This window comes from Triticum aestivum, chromosome 4D (assembly GCF_018294505.1).
Source record: "Triticum aestivum cultivar Chinese Spring chromosome 4D, IWGSC CS RefSeq v2.1, whole genome shotgun sequence".
In the NCBI taxonomy this organism is placed as follows: domain Eukaryota; kingdom Viridiplantae; phylum Streptophyta; class Magnoliopsida; order Poales; family Poaceae; genus Triticum; species Triticum aestivum.
Genome location: NC_057805.1, coordinates 54,755,612 through 54,776,523, shown reverse-complemented (window position 1 = coordinate 54,776,523; position 20,912 = coordinate 54,755,612). Strand labels below are relative to the sequence as shown.

Here is a 20,912-nt window from a genome sequence, read left to right as displayed (position 1 = left end):
CCCCCGCGCTCGCTTATCTGAGTAGGACACAAACCCTAACAAAATTTAAAAAAACATCAAAAAACGGAGCACACCTGCCGGCAAGGGTCGGGGGCCATCGCGCCTCCATGGCCCTAAGACCAAAGTTGACGAGGTAGACCGGCGGTGGTGCCAACGGGAGGCACAAGAAACCCTAGCACGTTGGGTGCAGGGTACGAGCGGTCGCCACTATGCGTTGCTGCAGGAATTGGTTGATGAAAATTTGAATGGATAACATGGGAACCAAAATTAAAAATACATTTGACTTATTATATTTGATTATGTATTGCTGTAACAATATTTTGAATGGAAAATATTTTTTCATGCATGGTTGAGTGTTATGATAGGTCTTTTTTCATGCATAATTGCATGAGACGCACCTTGTCCCATTCATAATTGTATGATGAGATGGCATGCTTGTATGTTGAGATAAATTAGTTAGTGAAGATGACTCCCCTAGGTATATAGGATTACCACACACAATCATTAATTATTAATTATTTAACAAAGCGAATCAAAGCTTAACATTAATGTCGAACGAATCAATTTTTGAAAATAGCTGGAAGTAGGTTCCACGTCGTCCCCTGCTTTCGCTCCCTGTTGTAAGACTAGTTGCAGTGGGAAGTAACTTAGACTAGTATCATGCATAGTCTATGCTACTACCTTCATAGATGATTGCATTTATTATACTGTAGACTCATTTTGCTTTGGATTGCATTATGTTAGAGTAACATATTAAGTTACTCCAAACACCTCTCTTCTCATTAACTATATGCCACATAAGCAAACTAGTCTTGAAATGCACTATGTTACTAGTTAAGTTACTCCCCACTACGACCAGTCCTTCGATCCCCATTGATGGCGGAGATATAGACGCTTGGACTTAGATGGCCTTCCGATCCGTCCGGCATTATAGATACCACGCAGATCCGCCTTCCATGCCCATGGGGCCGCCACCCAGATGTCCACCACCATGCCCCCATCGATGGGCCAGGCTCCTAGGAAAACCAACTTTGCATGCAAACTACTCCCTCCGTCTCATAATATAAGAGCGTTTTTAATACTGTGACAAAATGGTCTTATATTATGGGACAGAGGGAGTAGTTGTTCCACAATTCCCTGTTTTCATACATATACGAACCAAACTTCGGCTGAGTTCCACTGTCCAAGGTAATGGAACAAGAGTTCAATAAGCACAACTTTTTTTCGGAAAGCGAAATAGAAGCCTCCCAAACTCTGCATCCTCAGATGCTACAAGATTGAAATCATCAACAACAATGGTTACACCACAATGGTAGAACATGACAAGACCAAATTTAAACATTTACGACAAAAGTCGCTATTCTTCTACAACAGCGCCTTCAGGAAGGGAGTGCAATTGTCGGCATTGCCAGTTCCAACCTCATCGACCGACAATGTCATCAAGTGATGATCGATTTGTTTTGGAGAGTCAAGCACATGGGGGTCGAGATGGTGAGACAAGGATAATGAGATATACCTAGGTTCAGGCCCTCGAGGAGGAGGTAAGACACTAGTCCTACCTTTGGTGTTTTTATTTGTCTAGCTCTTATAGGAGGTCAGGGAGATCGCCAGAGAGATATATTACTTGGGCTGCAAGCTCTCGGCCTGGCTGCAAAGAGGTTGGAGATGATGGTAGGTCTAGGAAAACCCAGTTCTAGGATTTCTTCCTTTACCCATGCAAGTCCATAGCCCACCTTTATATACTCGGTCGAGCTAGGGTTACATGGTCGTGTCGGGTTACCATCAAACATGCGGGGATCACTTGCTCCATGGCATCTCTGTTCCGTCTTGGCATGCTTCCCTTCCTAGGCCTCGACCATCCTACATTGAGCGCCCTCACTACTAGGGAAAACCTTATACACAGAATCTTAGCAGCAGCGCGTTACAAAAACAGGCGCTACTGATAATTTTCAGTAGCGCGTGTTCAAGACAGGCACTACTGCTACCAAGTTAGCAGTAGCGCGGCCCAGTGGAACCGCGCTGCTAGTAAAATCGACGGATAGTACCCACCAACCTAAGTTTAGCAGCAGCAGCGCTGGCGCTACCCGCGCTACTGCTAACGCAATAGTAGTAGCGCGCTTTTTTCTCTGGTCGCTGCTGCTAATTTTGAAACTGGCCACATGGCGGGCCCTGCTTATCAGTAGCGCGTGTGCAGAAAGCTCGCTGCTGCCACACTCTTAGCAGTAGTGCGCTTTGCATCCCGCGCTGCTGCTAAGACGCAGCATAATGCCACCTTTTCCCCCTCCCCCTCCTCCCCTCTCCCCCATCTCCTCTCTTCCTCACTTTCCCCTACCTCCCACCTCCTCTCTCCCTCACTTTGCTTCTTCCTCAATACTTCTCCCTCCATTACTCTCCCTCTTCTACCTACCTTTCTCTCTCTTTATTACTCCTAGCTAACTCCACCACCTTCATTAATGCATCTTCTTTCTCTTTTTCCTTCCCCCTCCACTAGTTGAAGTTGTCTCCTCCCAAATTAGCTAGATAGGTAGATGTAGCATTTAGTGAAGTGACCTATGTGCCCCTAACTAGATCTAGCTTTGTCAAGAAGAGCTTTGTCCACTTTTGATCTCCTTACATCATCATCTCCACCGTGTTCTCAATCTCGACACAATAGGTGATTAAAAATTCATGCTTTTGCAAGAATGGAAATATGTGTATGTGTGTGCGATATGATAATTGGGCGATATGATGGAAATTGTGTGTGTGTGTGTGGCATGAGTTGACGCCGAATTGTGCTTTTGAGTTGCCTATGTTTTGCCAAAATGTCGATTTATTTCCGTTTCGGCGAATTCCGGGCAAACTCTAGATCTATATGTCCTGTTTTTAGGGAAGGTCATGCCGAATTTTTGTATGACTTTGATGCATGCACGCATTTTTATAATCAATTTGTTTATTATTACTGTGCAGACGTTCATGATGGTCAGTGGAACGATGGTGGACAGGTGGTTGCGGTCGGCGGTGTAGGACATGAAAGAAAATAACCTGACAGAGGTTTTATGTTCGTGTCAAAAATGCAAAGGAATAGTTTGGCTCGACCCCTATGACGATGGTCATGTCGAAGCGCACCTGCTTATGACCGGTTTCATGGATGGCTATACTCGGTGGATAATTGAAGATGAGGATGATGATGTTGAGGACACCGACGGGGCAAGCAATGACGACACTGGGCAAGACGAAGAGATGATCGATAATGGCGGTGGGGAAGAGGCCGGACATGGCGGAGGAGAAGGGGCCGGACATGGCGGCGGCGAGAATGTGGACTCCACGCCGCAGAGTTCGTCGGTACTAAGTTCAATCGTGCGGGACCCTCATGTTCAAGCACTGCTTCGCAAGGAGACGAGTACTGAGAGAGCTGCTTCTAGAGAGGAGGCTAAGCTGCAACAACTTGTTGCGGACTCGAAAACTCCATTGTATGATGGTTGCAATCCTGAGGTGACCCGCTTGAGTTTCACGCTCCAACTCTGAAGACGAAGGCTAAAAACAAATGGACCGACACTAGCCTCGATGAGCATCTCAAGTACCTAAAGGATGTTCTTCCCGCGGGGAATCTATGTCCTACTAGTGTGGATGAGGCCAAGAAGATCGTGTGCCCTCTTGATCTGCTGCACGTTAGATACCATGCATGCATCAACGATTGCATAATTTATCGGAAGGAGCACGCGGAAAAAACAAGTTGTCCGGTGTGCAATGCTTCTCGATACAAGAAGGCCGGGAAGAAATGTCCCCAGAAAGTTGTATGGTACTTACCGATCACTCCCCGTCTCCAGCGGTATTTCGTAGATCCCAAGGAAGCAAAGCTCATGCGCTGGCACGCGGAGAGGAAGAAGCCCGACGATGGAGATGATCCGAAGCTGAGACACGTCAAGGATGGAAGCCAGTGGAGAGCGTTGAACGGCTTCTATCGGTATTTCGAATGTGATGCAAGGAACATCGTGCTCGGCGCGTGTACCGATGGCATGAATCCGTTTGGCAACCAGAACACCAACCATAGCACATGGCCCGTGTTTGTATGGATGTACAACCTCCCCCTGGTTGTGCATGAAGTCGAAGTACATTCACATGAGCATGCTGATTCAAGGGCCGAAACAACCAGGAAATAATATTAATCTGTATCTGGGGCTACTTCAAGAGGAGTTAGACACGTTATGGAAAACACCGGCCAAGACATGGGACGCCAGCAAAGGCGAGTATTTCTACATGAGAGCCGCGCTGATCACGACGGTGCACGACTATCTCGGTTACGGATATGTCGCAGGCCAGGTGTGCCATGGATATTGCGGATGCACGCGGTGCATGGATGATACGACGTCTCAGCAGCTAACGTCAAGGAAAGATGGCGGGTCTGGGAAAATCGTGTACATGGGGCATCGAAGATGGCTCGAACCGGACGACCCGTGGAGAAACCGTGGAGATCTATTCAATGGTCACGCTGAGCATCGAGGACCTCCACGTAAGCGGAGCGGCGCCGAAATCGATGAGCTGTTGAAAAACTGGGAACAGTGCCCGCGCCGGGAAAGACAATGAAAAAGGCACCGGAGCCGCTGCTGAAGGTATGGAAGACGAGGTCTGTGTTCTGGGACTTGGAGTACTGGCACAAACTCGATACACCTCATTGCCTTGATCAAATGCATATCTGTAAGAATGTTCTTGAGAGCTTGCTCGCGACACTGATGAACATGCCGGATAAGACCAAGGATGGGCCGAAGGCAAGAAAAGACTTGCAAGATTTGAATATCAGGGAAGATCTGCACATGCCGCCCCGTAAAAAGTTAGAGGAGACAGAGACGGAGACAGAGGCACGGGAGAAGAAGGGCAAGAAAGTAAAGGAAGAGGATTATTGCCCCCCTTCTTGCTTCACCTTAGTCAGGCTGAGATCGATCAATTCTTTAAGTGCCTTACCGGAGTCAAAGTTAGTTCCGGTTACTGTGGCAAGATAAGCAGATATCTAGACACGGACAAGAAAAGGTTCAGCGGGATGAAGTCCCATGACTGTCATGTGATGATGACGCAGATACTACCTGTTGCCCTTAGAGGGATAATGGACAAGCACGTCCGTGACACGCTTATTGGTCTCTGCAACTTTTTTGACGTCATCTCTCGAAAGTCGATCAGTGTGAAGCAGCTCCGAAGGCTACAGGAAGAGATCATTGTGATACTGAATGAGCTTGAGATGTACTTCCCGCCCGCGTTCTTTGACGTCATGGTGCATCTGTGTGTCCATATTGTGGACGACATAATAGACCTGGGGCCGTCATTCCTACACAACATGATGCCGTTTGAGAGGATGAATGGGATCATCAAAGGATTCGTTCGTAACATGTCCCGTCCGGATGGAAGTATCGTCCAGGGCTATCTGACACAAGAGTGCATCTCTTTCTGCGAGAATTTTCTATATGGCGCAGACCAGCCGCCTGGTGTTGGTGTTGGTTTGCCCGTTAACAAGCACGATGGGAGGCTCGAAGGAGAAGGTCACTCCAACGGTCGCAGGGAACTGCACGTGGCATACTCAGATCGACGCAACGACTTTGACAGAGCAAACTTGGTAGTGCTACAACACCTAGACGAGGTAGATCCTTTCGTGGCACTGCACAAAGAAATTATCGCAAAGAAGTATCGTGACCGGGGGGTATGCAGGACGGACGCCGAAGTTACTAGAGAGCACAACTCCACTTTCCTGCATTGGTTCAAAGAGCATATTATTGCTAATCCCCCGGACGAGGGATCTAAGGATGGATTGCTCATATACGCCTTAGCACATGGCCCCTTGCCCAACCTCGTCACCTATCAGGCATACGATATCAACGGATACACGTTCTACACGGAGGCCAAAGATATGGACAGTGATGATCAGAACTCAGGGGTGACGATGGAATGCATGACCGGCAGCGACAACGGCGCAACTGAGAGATTTTACGGAAGGGTCGAGGAGATCTGGGAGCTTGACTACTCTGGACTGCACAACACGACGATGTTCCGTGTCAGATGGGCTAAGAATGTCGAAAGAGAAAACCGGTATTTCACTACCATGACTATACCCGACGCCAAGAGCGCTACCGTGAACGCTATCGCAAAAAACGAGCCATGGGTACACGCTAAGCACGTGACACAATGCTTCTTCATAACCGACCCGCGCAATCCCAGCCGTGTTGTCGTGAGGAGAGGCAAAAGGAACATCATTGGAATGGATGGAGTCGCCAACGAGGAAGACTACGACCAGTACGGCAACCCAATGAGGGAAGATGACGATGACGATGAAGTATACGTCAAAAGAAGAATCAATACTACATTACCTAAGAAAAATCGTACTCCATGGAAAAGGAAAAGTCACAATGAGGGGCTCAATTATTCTTCAACGAACAAGAAGGGAAAGAAGCTCACTCAAAAACGAAAACGTCAACGCTGAGGAACCGTATGTTATCGGTCAAATGATGTAATATATATGTTCCTATTTTGTATACACACTTAGCCATTATGCATGGGTCCAATGAAGTAATATATGTGTTCCTATTTTGTATACATACTTAACCGCCAAATGATGCAATATATATCGCCTTCCCTTCGTTCACTGCTCTTGAAAAAAAAAAGTGAGAGAAAATAAAGGAAAAGAAAATAGAAGGAAACAAACAGGAAAACTGCTATAGGTACTGGTTATAGCAGTAGCGCTTTTGTGAAAAAAGAGCTACAGCTAGTCAAGGTAGCAGTAGCGGTTTCCTCGTAAAACCGCTATAGCTGCCTGTAGTAGCAGTAGGGCTCTCTGCGTAAAACCACTATAGCTAACTTAGCTATAGCGCGTTCGGTTTAAAACGCGCTACTGCTATGTCCACTTAACCCCCCAAAATCCCCACTCTCTCTTCATCCCGCCTCTTTTCCCCCAAATCCCCACTCTCTCTTCCCCCGTCGCCCCGCCGGAGCCCTGCCCTCGCCGCGCCCCTGCGCTCGCCCCCGACCGCGGTGCTTGCCCACGGCCCCGGCCCCGACCCCGACCCCGGCGCTCGCCCACGGCCCCGACCCGACTCCGACCCGGCCCCGGCGCTCGCCCACGGCCCGCCCCGACCCTGACCCCGACCCCGAGCCCGAGCCCGACCCCTCCCAACCTCGGTCGTCGTCGGGCCTGCACCCTCTGTAAGCCCCCCACCGCTCCTCCTCTCTCTATTAGCTAGGGTTCTTTGGTTAATTTACTTAGGTTTTAGTTAGGGCAGTAGGTTAATTAGGTTATCTATTTAATCATGAATTTAGCTAGGTTTTGTAGTTTGAGTAATTGTTGCTACTTAAATTTTATAGTGCTAGTTAGTTAATTAGAATTAGTATTTAGAAAACCAAAATTAGTTTAAGCAATTGTCTAAATCAACATCCCTTGTTAAAGCAAATTTAGGTAGGCTGAATTTTACTTTCAAATATTGTTATGACTTCTTGCATTTTTCTTCAAGTTCTATATGTTTCTTCCTTTTATATGCAAATTTGAAGTGGACATGTGATATGTGGACATGTGATGTTTTGGGCATGTCATATTTGGAATTTGGACATGTCATTTGGACATGATGATTATGTGCAGGGTAAATGATCCGAGTGGCCTATGTTACGCCGGAATGTTGATTCATTTCCGTTTCGGTGAATTTTAGGCGCTCGATATGTCCATTTTTTAGCAAAGGTCATGCCGAAATTTTTCGTGAATTTTGGCATGACTTGTGCTAGATAGTAGGCATATCGAGTGCCGGGAGTAGCTGGAAAACGACATTCTGGCGAACATAGATCTTTGTTTATGTCATTTCTCATTTTTTTTCATAGTTTTAGAATTAAACGAGGAGACCTAATCATAGGAAACATGTCGAACAACGAAGAAACCAGGCCTTCTGACCAAGATGCAGACGAGATGGATTATGAGGGTGAACAAGAGTACCTCGACTTTTTGTCCGCTAAGCAACGTCAAGGTTTGCAGGTCATCCTCGATGATGGTACTGACGCCGACATCGACACCGACGGCGCCGGCACCGATGGCGGCGCCGAGACCGAGGGGAAGGTACCGGCGGGAAGATACCGGCGGGAAGGTACCGGCGCCGATGCCGCTACCGAAAAGAAGAAGCAGAAGAAGCAGAGGATACGATTACCTAACAAACTAGGCATTGGACGACTGGTGATCACAAAGATGGCACCTGGCAACTTTGAGCCATTAGAGCCGGAAGAACCTCGCAAGTGCTATGGGAACCAAGTAGGATGCATCCTACGGGAATGCGCGAGCATCAACGACGATGACTTAAGGAGTAAAGAACATTTGACGCAGTTGCTCCTGACGAAGTTGCACAAGAGATTCAAGTTCCCCGACCGGGATGATAACATAGAACAACCGTGGGATGATCCGAAGATGAAAAAGATTAACAATCACGCCATGGGCATGTTCAGCAATGATTTGGCCTCCTGGAAAGGGAGGGTGAAACGAGCTATTGAGGCTGAGGAACCCCTGTCCAAGATTCTGGAGGAAAATCCGACACTTACGGAAGAGGAGTTCGAAAATTTCAAGGACAGTTGCGCTACCGAGGAAGCCAAGGCTAAGGCTGCGAAATTCAAGAGCCTTCAGCAAAGGAACACGGGGAAGCATCGCCTCCAAAGCCGTGGCTACCTCGGTAAAAGGCCCGTATGGGATAAGGAGGACGCGGAACGTGAAGCCGCGGGTCTCCCAGACCCCTTCGCGAAGTTCACCAACCCCTTGGAGCGTGACTTCATCAGGGCCCGCTATAAGTGGGACAAGGAAAAGAAGGTTTTTTACACGGACCAGATCACGAGGAGATTGATTAGACTACTGGTAATTATTCTTTTACCACCTTACATTTAGCTCCAGATCTAGTCGACAACACATTCCTAAACGGTTCACATTCCTTCTGCAGGAGAAGCAACACCAGCTTGCAGCCGAAAGCCCTACTTCTCCGATGAGGCACAAGTGGGACACCCCTCTCAACCGGTCCTTGAACGAACTTAAGGGACTCCCTTTGGGCCAGCGGCCGCAATATGGTCGTGTGCACGGCGCCGGAGATGGCGCCACGTGGAAGGTGTTTTACAACGAGGGCCCGGAGGCCAAGAAGCAGAAAAAGAAGTTTAGTCAGGCGGACATCAACGAGAAGGTGAAGCTTGCGTTCGAGAAAAAAGCAGCTGAGGATGCGGAAAAAAACAGCCGAGGAGAAAAATGAGTTGCTACAGCAGGCAGTCAATGCCGCTGTAACTGCCTGCAGAAATGATTTCGCTACTAACTTGGTCCCGGCTATCATCAACTAGACGAAGGAAAATCCAGACAAGACGGTACATGATTTCCCGTTGCCCAGCGTCGCGAGCAACTCCGTGAACACCACCACCGCACCATCACTTGCTCACACAAGCGGGCCTCGTCTCTCACCCGCACCCGCTCATAGCAGCCTGTCCTCAGTCTCTGGCGCGCTAGGCGGGCCTTCGTCTTTGGCTGAGCTCGACGCCCTCACGGTAATTACATGTCGCACGAACATATATATATCTAGAATATTCCATTTCCGTTGCCTTTCGGATGTTTTACGCCGCATACATGTGTTTGCAGGCCGACGAAACCCCGTGCACCGTACTCTACTTGATCAAAGGCCAGAAGGTGGACATGGGAAAGGGGGTGATAACGAAGCCCTTGGATCTCACGTTCCACAACCAGCCGATGCCCGCTGGGCACTTCAGAGTTACCTTGTCGAGTGTGACATCGGGGCACGAGGATTTGCCTCCTCCATTACGCCTAGGGGGAGAGGACGAGGAGACCTTGATGCGGATTGGAAGCTGCAAGGGTTGGGTGCTGCTATGGCCAAAGAATCTTCTTCGTCTGGAGCCGGCCGAGAGCACACCAATAACCACACATCAACAACCATGTATGGAGACCACCACCCCATCTACGCAATTACCAGCTCCTGTAGTGTCAGGTGAGAGCGGCGGACGACGTGATGAAGGGGGTGCAATAGTACTGGCTGATGTAATCGGTCCCATAGAACAGAGAATGGATGATGAGACGGAGGACCCAATGGGTTTCCTCAATACAAACGCATATGAGGGTGACTTAGATATGATGAGTCAACCATATGACGAATCGGGCTATCAGCATGCTAATGAGGATATGGATGATCTGCCCGGGCAGGAACGTCGTAGCAGGGATTGCAAGAAGTCTATCTTCATGATATCCTCACAGGACACGCCTGAAGATGCCGCCTCAACACAGGCTCAACTAGCCGGGGGTCGTACAGTGCTTAGCCCGGCAACACTGGGGCAGGGGTTAAGGAAGGGTTTGGAAGGTGTGCCCAAGAAAAAGGAGAGGAAGAGACTGGGAAAGATAGCTGCCTCCAAACAAGCCAGAGCACATAGCAGCCAGACGGTGGATTCTGAAGAGCGTGTACCCGTGAAAGGTGCGGCCATGTTCCGTCTCACGGGCGAGCTGATGCTACCGTCGAAACCGCTAGAGGCACTATCAGGGGATCTCAGGAGACTGCACGACCATGTGCTGTCGACTGAGAAAAGCCTACTAGCCTCGAAGGATCCAGGATATCTGACATACGCGGCTCGTGTGCCTGAGGGGAAGTGCTACGTCGACACACGGCCCGCGGAGGTGTTCTTCCTGCGGTTTGACCATATCTTTGAGATGTTTCTGACAAGGCGGCTCGATTTTACAAGCGTCCGCCTTTTTGCGCTACATATGAGCTCCGTCATGAAGAGAGCAGAAGTCTCGCAAATCTGTGTGGCGGATCCGTACTACATGCACGAGTCTTTCTTGAGTCTCGGCGACTTTGAGCGTGAAACTGCTAGGGACTACCTCCAAAACTTCATGGTACAGAATAAGGACCAGGAAATTGTCCTCCTGCCTTATCATCCAAAGTAAGTCAGTTCCGGACAACCCTTTTGTACATTTCAATCATTCCTTCTTGCTCATATGGAGAATAATTTGAGGTGTCTTTCCCCCGCATCAACGGGCGCGCCGTCCTTATTGTTCTTTACCTGCGAGTCTCCCACGCCGTGTATTTCGACCCCACCAGAGACTACCAGAAGGACTACACCCACATAATGAATATTCTAGATGATGCCCTCCAAGGCTTCAGCATTAGGGGTGGACACCTGCAGATCAGGAAACAAAGGAACAAGAAGTTGGGTTTCTCGCATAAAACTAACTTCTGCTGCATCCATGTCCCAAAACCAAGCAAGAAAGATGGATTCTACCACCTCCATCTCATGATTGAGTTCAACACGCATCACCAAAAGCTCCGTATGACAACCAAAAACAATGATCATATCCGCAAGTGGGTAGAATCTCATGGAGAAGCGGATTATAAACTTAGAGATGACTTCTTTCGCATCCAAAGGGACATTGCAACGATCATCATGAAAGAAGTCGTCGATGAGAAGGGGATGTTCCACCACGGCCCTATATCGCGAACTGACGTCCGAACTCGCATAGGCATGCAACGTCATGACCTCAAGCCATTCAAGAAGCTAGGGTCCATCCTTGATGATATGGAAGGATGGAACTTCTAATGATTTACGATGCCGATGATGATGATATGTGTCGGTTGAACTTGTATACTTTCTGTGGTGATTAAACTTTGTGATGTCCATGGTCCTTGCCGAACTTGTGTAACGCTACTTTGTTAGTTTGGGTACGATGACATGTGTACCTCTAGTTAATTAGTTTGCGTACTATATGTTGCATCTAGTTGCTAACCCTTTCTTTTTCGTGTTGCTCTAGTATATTTTGTTGCATCTGATCATACATTCTCTTGATGAAGATGCATCTCTAACAGGTACCTAGATTCTTGACGGCGAAGGAGTGCTATGTCGTGTACGAAGGGAAGGTTCCGGGAGTGTACGACGAGTGGTATGAGTGTCAGGCGCAAGTGGAGGGGGTCTTGGGCGCTAGCCATAAAGGCTTCAAAAGCAGACAAGAAGCACAAGCTAATTACTTGCGGTACACGCTAGCGCGAGAGAGGCCTCATAATCGCTGCCTCATGTACCGCATAGTTCCGCTATCACTCATAGTGATAGCACTTCTCGCGTATATCTTTGTTTAGATGGATGACGTTATATTTGCAAGTATTCGAGACTTTCATGTATCGATATTTTCGAGATGATGACGAGAGACCACTTTGTGTTGGATGATGATTATGATGAGACTATTTGTATGTATATGCTATGATTACATTTGTGGTCTCGCAGCCATTTGTATGTGTATGATGATGACATTTGTATGTGCTAAAGATTCTTGTATAAAGCCTGTTCAAATACAAAACAAATATGCAGAAACAACAAAAACTAATAAAATTAGCAGTAGCGAGTGGAGAAAAGTTAGCAGCAGCGTGCCACTAGTAGTAGCGCGTCCTAATAAAGCGCGCTAGAGATATTAGCAGTAGCGCGCTTTCACAGGGCTCACTGCTGCTACACTTGTATAGCAGTAGCGTGGGCGTGCACGCGCTGCTGCTACAGGTTAGCTGTAGCGCCGTATCAGTAGTGCGGCACCCCGCGCTACTGCTATATCTAAAACCCGTGTTACTGTTAGGCTTTTTCCTAGTAATGCCTTTCCATGGATTCTCTATCTAGGGAGCTGGAAAATGGCTTCCTGAGATTGACAACTACCATGTGCCCATCCCTCAACTAGGTCAATGTGTCAGATCAACCTGGTACGGCAAAAACAAGGATTTAATCCTAAATGTCAGCCAGTCTAACCAATTAAGGCTAGAAAAACGGCACAAACACAACTCCTTCCACAAGGTGCTGCCTAAGTCTAACCCTGGAAGCTACCAGAGGTTCCAATAACTAGGTAATATTGGGGATGCACCACCCATCGTCGGGCCAAAAGGGAAACCAACTATCATAAGAGCAACTCTAGCAGAGTCGCTATGTGGGACATGGATATGGCATATGGCAGTCGTTATGCGCAAACACAGAATCGCCATAATGCGGCCTCCATCTTTTCTTTTATTTCCTTTTTTGTTGTTGCATCAACTCAATAATCAGACACTCAATTTGAGGGATTCAAACACTAATTTGAGATAAAATTGCATTACAAAGTTATTGCATGGGGGTAGAAAAGTTTTGGTCACATTCCCGACAGTCGTCGTCGAGGTTAGGGGTGGCTTTTTCAAGGGAGGCAAGGCTCAGTATGGCACGGTTTGTCTCGGTGAATGACACCATGTTCATGTCATATGTGTGCCATCCGATGCGCTCTCTCTCCGCCACCAATTATGCTTGTTTCTCCTTGTAATGGATACACACGGAGCAGTCCTCTCTGCCTTTAACTCCTGCCCGACAACGGTGACCTCGAAGATTTCACCAGGGTGACGGCCGAGGCGTCGACGACATAGCGCTCATCTCATGCCTCCTTAATAGGGAGGCAATCATCCCTCGATGAGTTGGGTGGGTGAGCTCTCTCCTGCCATACGGGATTTGCACGTAGCCGTGCTAAATATCCCACTCGATGAAGTGTGCTCTTGGATTCCAATCCGGCCACTCATCAAGGGGGGATCCTCATGTGCGGCCTCCATTTCATCACAACGATGCAACTCTTCCTCCTCGTCCTTGAGGGCAGTCTCCCCCTTCGCTTACTCCTCACTCATGATCTTCTTCTCCTCCTCTGAGAGCGGCACCTAGTCTGCCCGCGGTACAAGTGGCATGGCGACCGTGAGGAAAGTGGAGGTTGTGCACGGCGGTGAGGAAAGTGGTAGCTCTGAGCAGTGGTGGTGAGGGAAATGGAGACATGGCAACGACCAATTTATAGTAGCCGATGGCGAAAAATGTGGTGGGAGTGACCGCGGGCAATTGGCATGCAGCGGCTGCCATTAATTGGCATCCGCAGTGCCATGGTCGTCTGCCATGGAAATGGAGAGAAAATGGGCTGCGCGGGAGGTTGACGTGGGAGGTGAAACTTTCCTCCCACATGAGCGATTAGCAGATGGCGCATCCTCAAAATCAACGGCGCATCCTCAAATATGGAGGCTCGCGGGCTGGATATGGAGTGCTCTTCCTAAGCTATGACAACTCAGGGCCAGATGGCCACTCTACCAAAGTGACCTTTTCAATATATTTATTATGCCGATTGGCCCTATACGGCGACTCTGCTAGAGTTGCTAAGCTAAACTTGCTTTAAACGAACGCGCAGTAGTCCTCGGAGATCAACCATACCATGGTTTGGTTTTAGTGGAGTACAAAACATAGTTCCAGCAGAAACAGCAGGGGTCATTATCCCCTTATATACTACAATGCACTACGAACTAACACTGATCACGGGAGATGATATGGACAATCATGGTAAGCTTCCTCCGGTTCCGCTTCAGCTCAAACAGACAGATATCACCAACTCGCAGACGGTTGTCACTGACAAATTTGCGCCAACCTCCTTCAAGGACAAGTCTCCTACCATTCCGAATATGCATCTGAGTTTGCCATTCCTTCCCCTTACGCTGGAGCAAAATAGTTCGCTCTTCCTTTGGAAGATACACAGCAGCATATTTTGCACCAAACTCCTAGTATTTTACAGATATAAGCATGTTACAATTACAAGTCGACCAATCATGTTGATAAAATAAAACAACAATACAATATAGGTATACACAGTTATCTGGTGGCATTTATTTAATTCAGCTGCAAAAGTAATTTAAGCCAAACAGTTTGCTAAATTTTTTTAGAAATGGAGGAGCACCCCCGGCCTCTGCATATGGACGATGCATGCAGCCATTTTATTAATTATTCACACAAGACCTTACAAAGTCATACTCCCTCCGTTCCTAAATATTTGTCTTTCTAGAAATTTCAACAAGTGACTACATACGGAGCAAAATGAATGAATCTACATTTTAAAATATGTCCATATACATCCGTATGTGGTAGACCATTTGAAATCTCTAAAAAGACAAATATTTAGGAACGGAGGGAGTACAACAATAAGACTAAAGCCACCGTCTATGCAACATATGTCGCTACTCCTATCCAATTGATGAAGGGATGCTGATAGTCTGGGCCTAATACCGAACAGACCTCGCAGCCAAGCCTACCATCTAAGACCTGAGGTCCCAACCAGGACACCTGTCGGGTATGGGGCACCTACCAGTCCGGCGCACTCCTCAACCAGGACGCTTGCCGGGTATGAGGCCGACGCAGCCACCTGTCACCAATCCATCTTCAGTGTTGTACTGCTGCATCAACCTTGTTTGGTCTAACTGCCGTCGACACCACCACGACGCCAGACAGCGCCACCTCCCTGCGCGGGTTCATCTCCGCGCATTGGACTCCGAATCTCCACAGCGCCACGCCGCCAAGATCCGCCGCCATCAATGTATAAGATGAAGTACCACTCCACCAAAGAAGCCGTCCTCTGTTCTCCGAGCCCGTGTGTACCTCCATGAATGACGCCCCCAAGGGGGAAACGACACCAGAGCGCCGCCATCATCCGATCAACTGATCTAGGGTTTCCCCCGGAGGTAGCAGAGAGTGACCTTGAACTTCTCCACGGCGATGCCTTCAAGAAGGGAATGACACAGACAGCGCCGCCACCGCCGGCCTTTGCAGTAGTCAAAAGCAAGTTTTCACTCAGATCTGTTCGAAGAAACTTCATCTCTCGTGCACGGGCCGCCGCGTCCCGCAACGTCCCCGGGAGTGGGATCCCAAGATCCGCCGCCACCGCCGCCGCCAGAAGGACCCACCACCCGACCGTCATCCCTGAAGGGGACGACGCCACCACCGTGCTCGGATTCGGCATCACGCCAACGCCTTCGGCTGCCCCCAATCAGATCGGTGAAGGAGGATAGCCAACGCGAGCGTCCACCACCGCTTAGGACCGCCGGACTGCGCCCGAGCCCGACCACCCGAAGGAGAACCGATCTGGGGCGGGAAACCCCAGATCCACCGCCGCCAGCCCCCGCAGCGCCGCCGGGATCCCATCGGGCCACCGCCCGAGCGCGCCAACTCCGCCTCCATGCTGTACGCCCAGGGACGCCGATGCATCTCAGCCAGAGGATCCCCTCGTGAAGAGAGGAGGAAGGCCCGCCGTCCGCCGTCCGCCGGGCGAGCTTCGCTCGCCGGCCTCCTTCGGCGGCGGCAGGGAAGAAGGGGAGGAGGGAGGTCGAGGGGGGCGGCGGTTGGGCGCCCGAGTCGCCCCCTCTGGAGGCGACGCGAGTGAGCGAGAGCAAACAGTTTGCTAATAGCACAGTAAATTGGATATCCAAAGCCCAGGTAGTCCTTGGCACCCTACATTGCTAAAATTAGTTATGTTTATTTATTTATTTGAAACTTAGTTATGTTATGTTAGATGACAACAACCTGGGGGGCTTTGACTAGGTAACAATAAAATTCCAGAATTGTTTTAGCTTACCAGGATGTAATGCCCTTTCACACCAACATTGGTTTTGTTCATGATTGCCACATACAGATGGGCTTCGAGTTGGATGGCTTCCGCTTTATCTTCAACTATGCTCTGTTGCACTGGAGATAGAAAGCTCATTTGTGACAGCATGTAGGGCGGCACAAAATGACCTGCGTGCGCCTTGCTTTCTGCGCGAAGTAGATGAACGGTAAATGTGAACCTTCCCCCACCCTTTGCTGGTACAAAGATGCAGATATCTCCCTCCTCCACACTATTGTCACAAACAAAGTCTAACCACTCCCCCCTAATCTTGTGAATACCATCATTCCCCTCGTAGAACCTGGGGTACCACCTTTTGTTCTCGCCCGGCCTCTGAAGTATGACAGATGCACTTTCATGGGGAAAGTGTGCAACTGCGTATTCCTTCGTGATGGTCTGATCACAAATGGGACAGGGTGTTATGCCATCAACAAACAAACAAAAAAAACAAGAATGCAAAACTCAGCCCAAATACTGTTTCGACTGTTATTGTCGACAAAGAAAAAGCATTTATGTTAAGTGTTCAGAAGGGCCATTGCCACTTTCCCTATAACATTCAAACTATGAATACCCCTCTCAGATCTAGAGCCTAGAGACGATTGTAGTGTACTGAAAAAGAACTCAGGAAATTTACCAAAGAAGGATACGGTGGTTGGACATTGGACTTCCTCATGATAGCCACGAATGCAAGGGTTCTGGATTGAATGTCCTGGAGAAGCTTATCTATTTTCTCTTTTTGTGCATCAGCCAAATTACTCCTACTTGACAACACATACTTATCCTTTGGAGGTCCTGGAATATCATCCGAGTCGAAAGAATCATACTCTGAAAAATCTAGCTTCTCCTAGACAAATTCGTAGGTGAAACTAACAATGGGTAATGTAGAGATTGACACGATAGCGCATGTTTGCATGTACTTAACAAATAAAACGAATCGATGCAATTTTGTTGACGCAAATGTAACTTAAGAATATCACCTGACTCCGCAGATGGAGTGGATATAACAGCTGTCTTTCTAGTACTCCCACTATGACTGGAGCTCCCATTTTGGCATCCGTCTGATCTTCCACTTGCTGACAATTCAGTACACAGAAACAGATTTTCACATAAACTGCAAAAAAATATGAATTGGATCGGAAGTACTTGCATCATACTACCATACCATCAGAATATTGTTCCTCCTTAACACGCACTGTTGAGATCATCTTTGGGAGTGTGTCATCATCCGATCCAGAAGACTCATGCTCATAAGGACTGTCTTCTCCTGTATAACAGGTTTCAAGAGTAAATGCAACTTCAGATAAAACGGCACCTTAAAGCATAACACAAATGTACAAGCAAGCTGGCAAGCTAACCTGGCAAATCCTCAGATGGAGACGATGCTGCGTCTGTCCATGCCAGTTTTCTGCAATGTCCTGAGCTTTCACTTTGGCATCCATCCTCCACTGACGAGTGAGTATTACGACCACTGGAACTGCTTGACATTTCTGTAGAATTTGTGATCGGTTCTTGATCACTCATAGTGCTCCCTATGCCAAAACAGGACACAGTTTTCTCACAACCACTAGAATCAAAGACCGCAACCTTGAAGCGAGAACTTCCACGGTATCGGAACATCAACGAGTCTTTCTCTACTATGTCATTGGCATCAACAAACACCTCCCATCCAGATTGGAGGACTTTTCTATTCCTGTGCTCAGTAACTCCAACATCATACAGAATACAATTAGGGCCTTCTAGTTTGACGCTCCGTGACATTTTCCCTGAAAAATGGTTTGCAAACCTCTCTGGCATGACCTGCAGCAACAGATGTAATTTTTAAAGGAGTATTAGTTTAAATGAGTAATACATTTCCCTAAAATTGATGGAGATGAATAAGGCATAATAGTCACAAACCGCTAAAACTAGGAGATAACAAGTTAAAGATGATTATTTGCCTTATACATTTTTTTACAGGAATTATTTGCTTTGCATAAAGAAGGGCAATATGCCATTGATCCAAAAAAAAAGAGGCACTGCAATGTCTTATTGATTGGAACAGAGATATTACCATGCAATGTCTTGAACTTTTGCTCATCCGCCTGACGAAACGAGTGACCTTCCCATGTAGATGGTTCCAGTATCTCTTGCAGCCCTGGCACGAATTTTTCATCTCCCGGCTTCTTTGTCCTCTACACACCGATTCTAACAAATTAATTCACTCGGAGAGTGGTCACTGCTACTTGAGCTATACAACTTGCGGCAAGATGTAAAATATACCTTCCAGTAGGGAATCTCAGAAGTGTCCTCCAGATCTTCCTGAGCCAAAGAACTGCAACAAAACAAGCCTGCTAATCACGAATGCCCACGAAGGGGAAAAAAAAGAAATTCCACGAAGCAGAAGAAAAGAGGTCGACTTAACCTGCAGTCCAGGCTTGGCGGAGCAGTCCAGTCCAGATCCTGAGATCACCGTCACCGTGCGCTGGAGCTGGAAGGAAGAAGAAAGCCTTGAGAACTGAGAAGGGCGTGGAGAAACGGAGGCGGAGGAGAATATGGGGGATTCATTCACCTGGACGGGACTTGACTGGCCTCCACTACTGAGACGTTTGGTGTTCCCGTAGCAACCCAAGAGGGGGGCAGAAACCAGACGGCGGAGATGCCACGCCAACGCCGTTATGATGTCCTGACTTGTCACCTCTCATGTGATGGGACAACGTATCATAATTTAGCAGAAAGGAGTAGTATATTGTAGAGTAATTGCACAACCACTTCGAATATTATTTTCGGACAAAGCACGTTTCTAATCTAGCATGCACCAGATGCAGGCACCGTACCGTGGACACGATATTTATTCGTGGACCAGTTCGGATCAGTCCGCGGACATTTACGTGGGAGCCGGCCATCCAACCATGTTCGCATCCATTTTAAAACAAATTTGCATAAATCGTACAGATTCCACCAAACATGATGGAATTCACTAATATTTCTTTATATAAAACGAACGATATTTCGTTTCTTGAACTACAAGCTTAAAAAAAGAGACTAACTTCTAACGGTCGGTGCCTTTATACGCGTGGTCGGCCGCACCGTTTTCATCAAAGTAGTCCTTCCAGCGGCGAAAGGCCGCGACAGCCTTACCCCGCCGCCGCCTGGCGCTCGCGGAGAAGCCGTTTCGCTCCCTCCTACGTCATGCGGACGGCCGCCGCAGCCAATGTCGACCCCGGCCACGGTACTTTGCCCCTATTGGTGGCGGCGGAGGTGCCACTGAGCGACCACTCCTCGCTGATCTTGGCAAGGTCCCCGTCGAGGCAGCGGTGGCGCCGGGGGGCCGATACACATTGGTGAGTGGTCGGTCACAGGCCGAGGCGTCCGCGAGATCGGGTTCCTCGTGGACCCAGGTCGGTGCCTCATTGGACTTGGCGGATGCGAAGCGGCGCGCCGCGTTACGCCGCTCCCACCAAGTCGCCTCATTGGTTGCCCTCTCATTGGCCGACACGATGGCTCGCGACGACGAGGAGCCACCACGGCCACCGAGGTAGTGGAGGATGCGCCCGCGTGCCTTCGGATCGCCGGCGCTAGCTCCTTTTTGACGACCTTGTCGCCCCCATTGCAGCGTGGCGGCGACACCGTCCCATTGATCCGGATGTATCAGCTGTGCAACGGCAAGGGCGACTCATCCTTCAGGCGGTGCCCGATTTGGACGCCATAGTTGGGGGGGGGGGGATACTGGCTCCGCTTTAAAGTGATGGAGAGGTGACACCGGCTCCTGCTTGACACGGTAGTGGCACGACGAGTGTGTATCCTCCTTCACACGTGCTAGCGGCGGCGCCGAACCACGTTCCCGGAGTGGCCGCTCCGTCGACAGTTCAATCCGCCACAAGAACTCTTCATCCATGGGCGTGGCTTTCGAGAGGTAGTGCGGACTGCTACGGCAGCGCCTGGTCCTCCTCATTGTCGGCGGTCATTGAGGAAGCTGGCCCCTGAGAGCGATGGCGGTGTAGCCAAGATCCGGAGGGAGATTCAGAGATGTCGTTGCCGCCTGCCTACACGGAGAAACACGACTTGGCATGGTGTGGAGACAGTGGTGTCACCGACCGGAGCAGAGAGGAGTGGAGAGGATGGGAGCTAAGAGGTTTGGAGAGGGTGGGCAGAAAGAATTGGAGAATGGTGTAGTATGGACGGAGCCAGAGCACGGTTTAAATAGGCGCGGCGGCCAAGCAAAGGGACTGGAAGCCGATTTCAATGCGCCGCAACAGCCGGAGTAGGCTTTGATACATCTCCAACGTATCTACTTTTTCAAACTCTTCTGCTCTTGTTTTGACCTTTTGCATGATTTGAATGAAATTAACTGGACTGGCATTGTTTTCAACAGAACTACCATGGTGGTATTTTTTGTGCAGAAATAAAAAGTTCTTAGAAAAAGACAAAACTTCCTAGAGAATTATTTTAGAATAAATAAAAAATACTGTAGCCTAGAGTTACAGGAGGGGGCCCACCTGGATGCCACAAGGGCAGGTAGCAC

General features: G+C 48.7%; 1 protein-coding gene across 1 annotated transcript; it reads right to left on the bottom strand.

Moving 5' to 3' along the window:
• Window positions 1-14,182: 14,182 nt before the first annotated feature.
• Window positions 14,183-19,046, bottom strand: LOC123096155 (B3 domain-containing protein Os03g0619600). The gene is made up of 10 exons (XM_044517781.1): window positions 18,960-19,046; window positions 18,813-18,878; window positions 18,671-18,722; window positions 18,462-18,582; window positions 17,767-18,208; window positions 17,574-17,675; window positions 17,389-17,484; window positions 17,046-17,203; window positions 16,382-16,807; window positions 14,183-14,537 (listed from the first exon to the last, which is right to left on the bottom strand). Exons 4-10 carry the CDS (start codon window positions 18,561-18,563, stop codon window positions 14,286-14,288), a joined length of 1,578 nt encoding a protein of 525 aa, XP_044373716.1. The 5' UTR covers window positions 18,564-18,582; window positions 18,671-18,722; window positions 18,813-18,878; window positions 18,960-19,046; the 3' UTR covers window positions 14,183-14,285.
• Window positions 19,047-20,912: the final 1,866 nt, after the last annotated feature.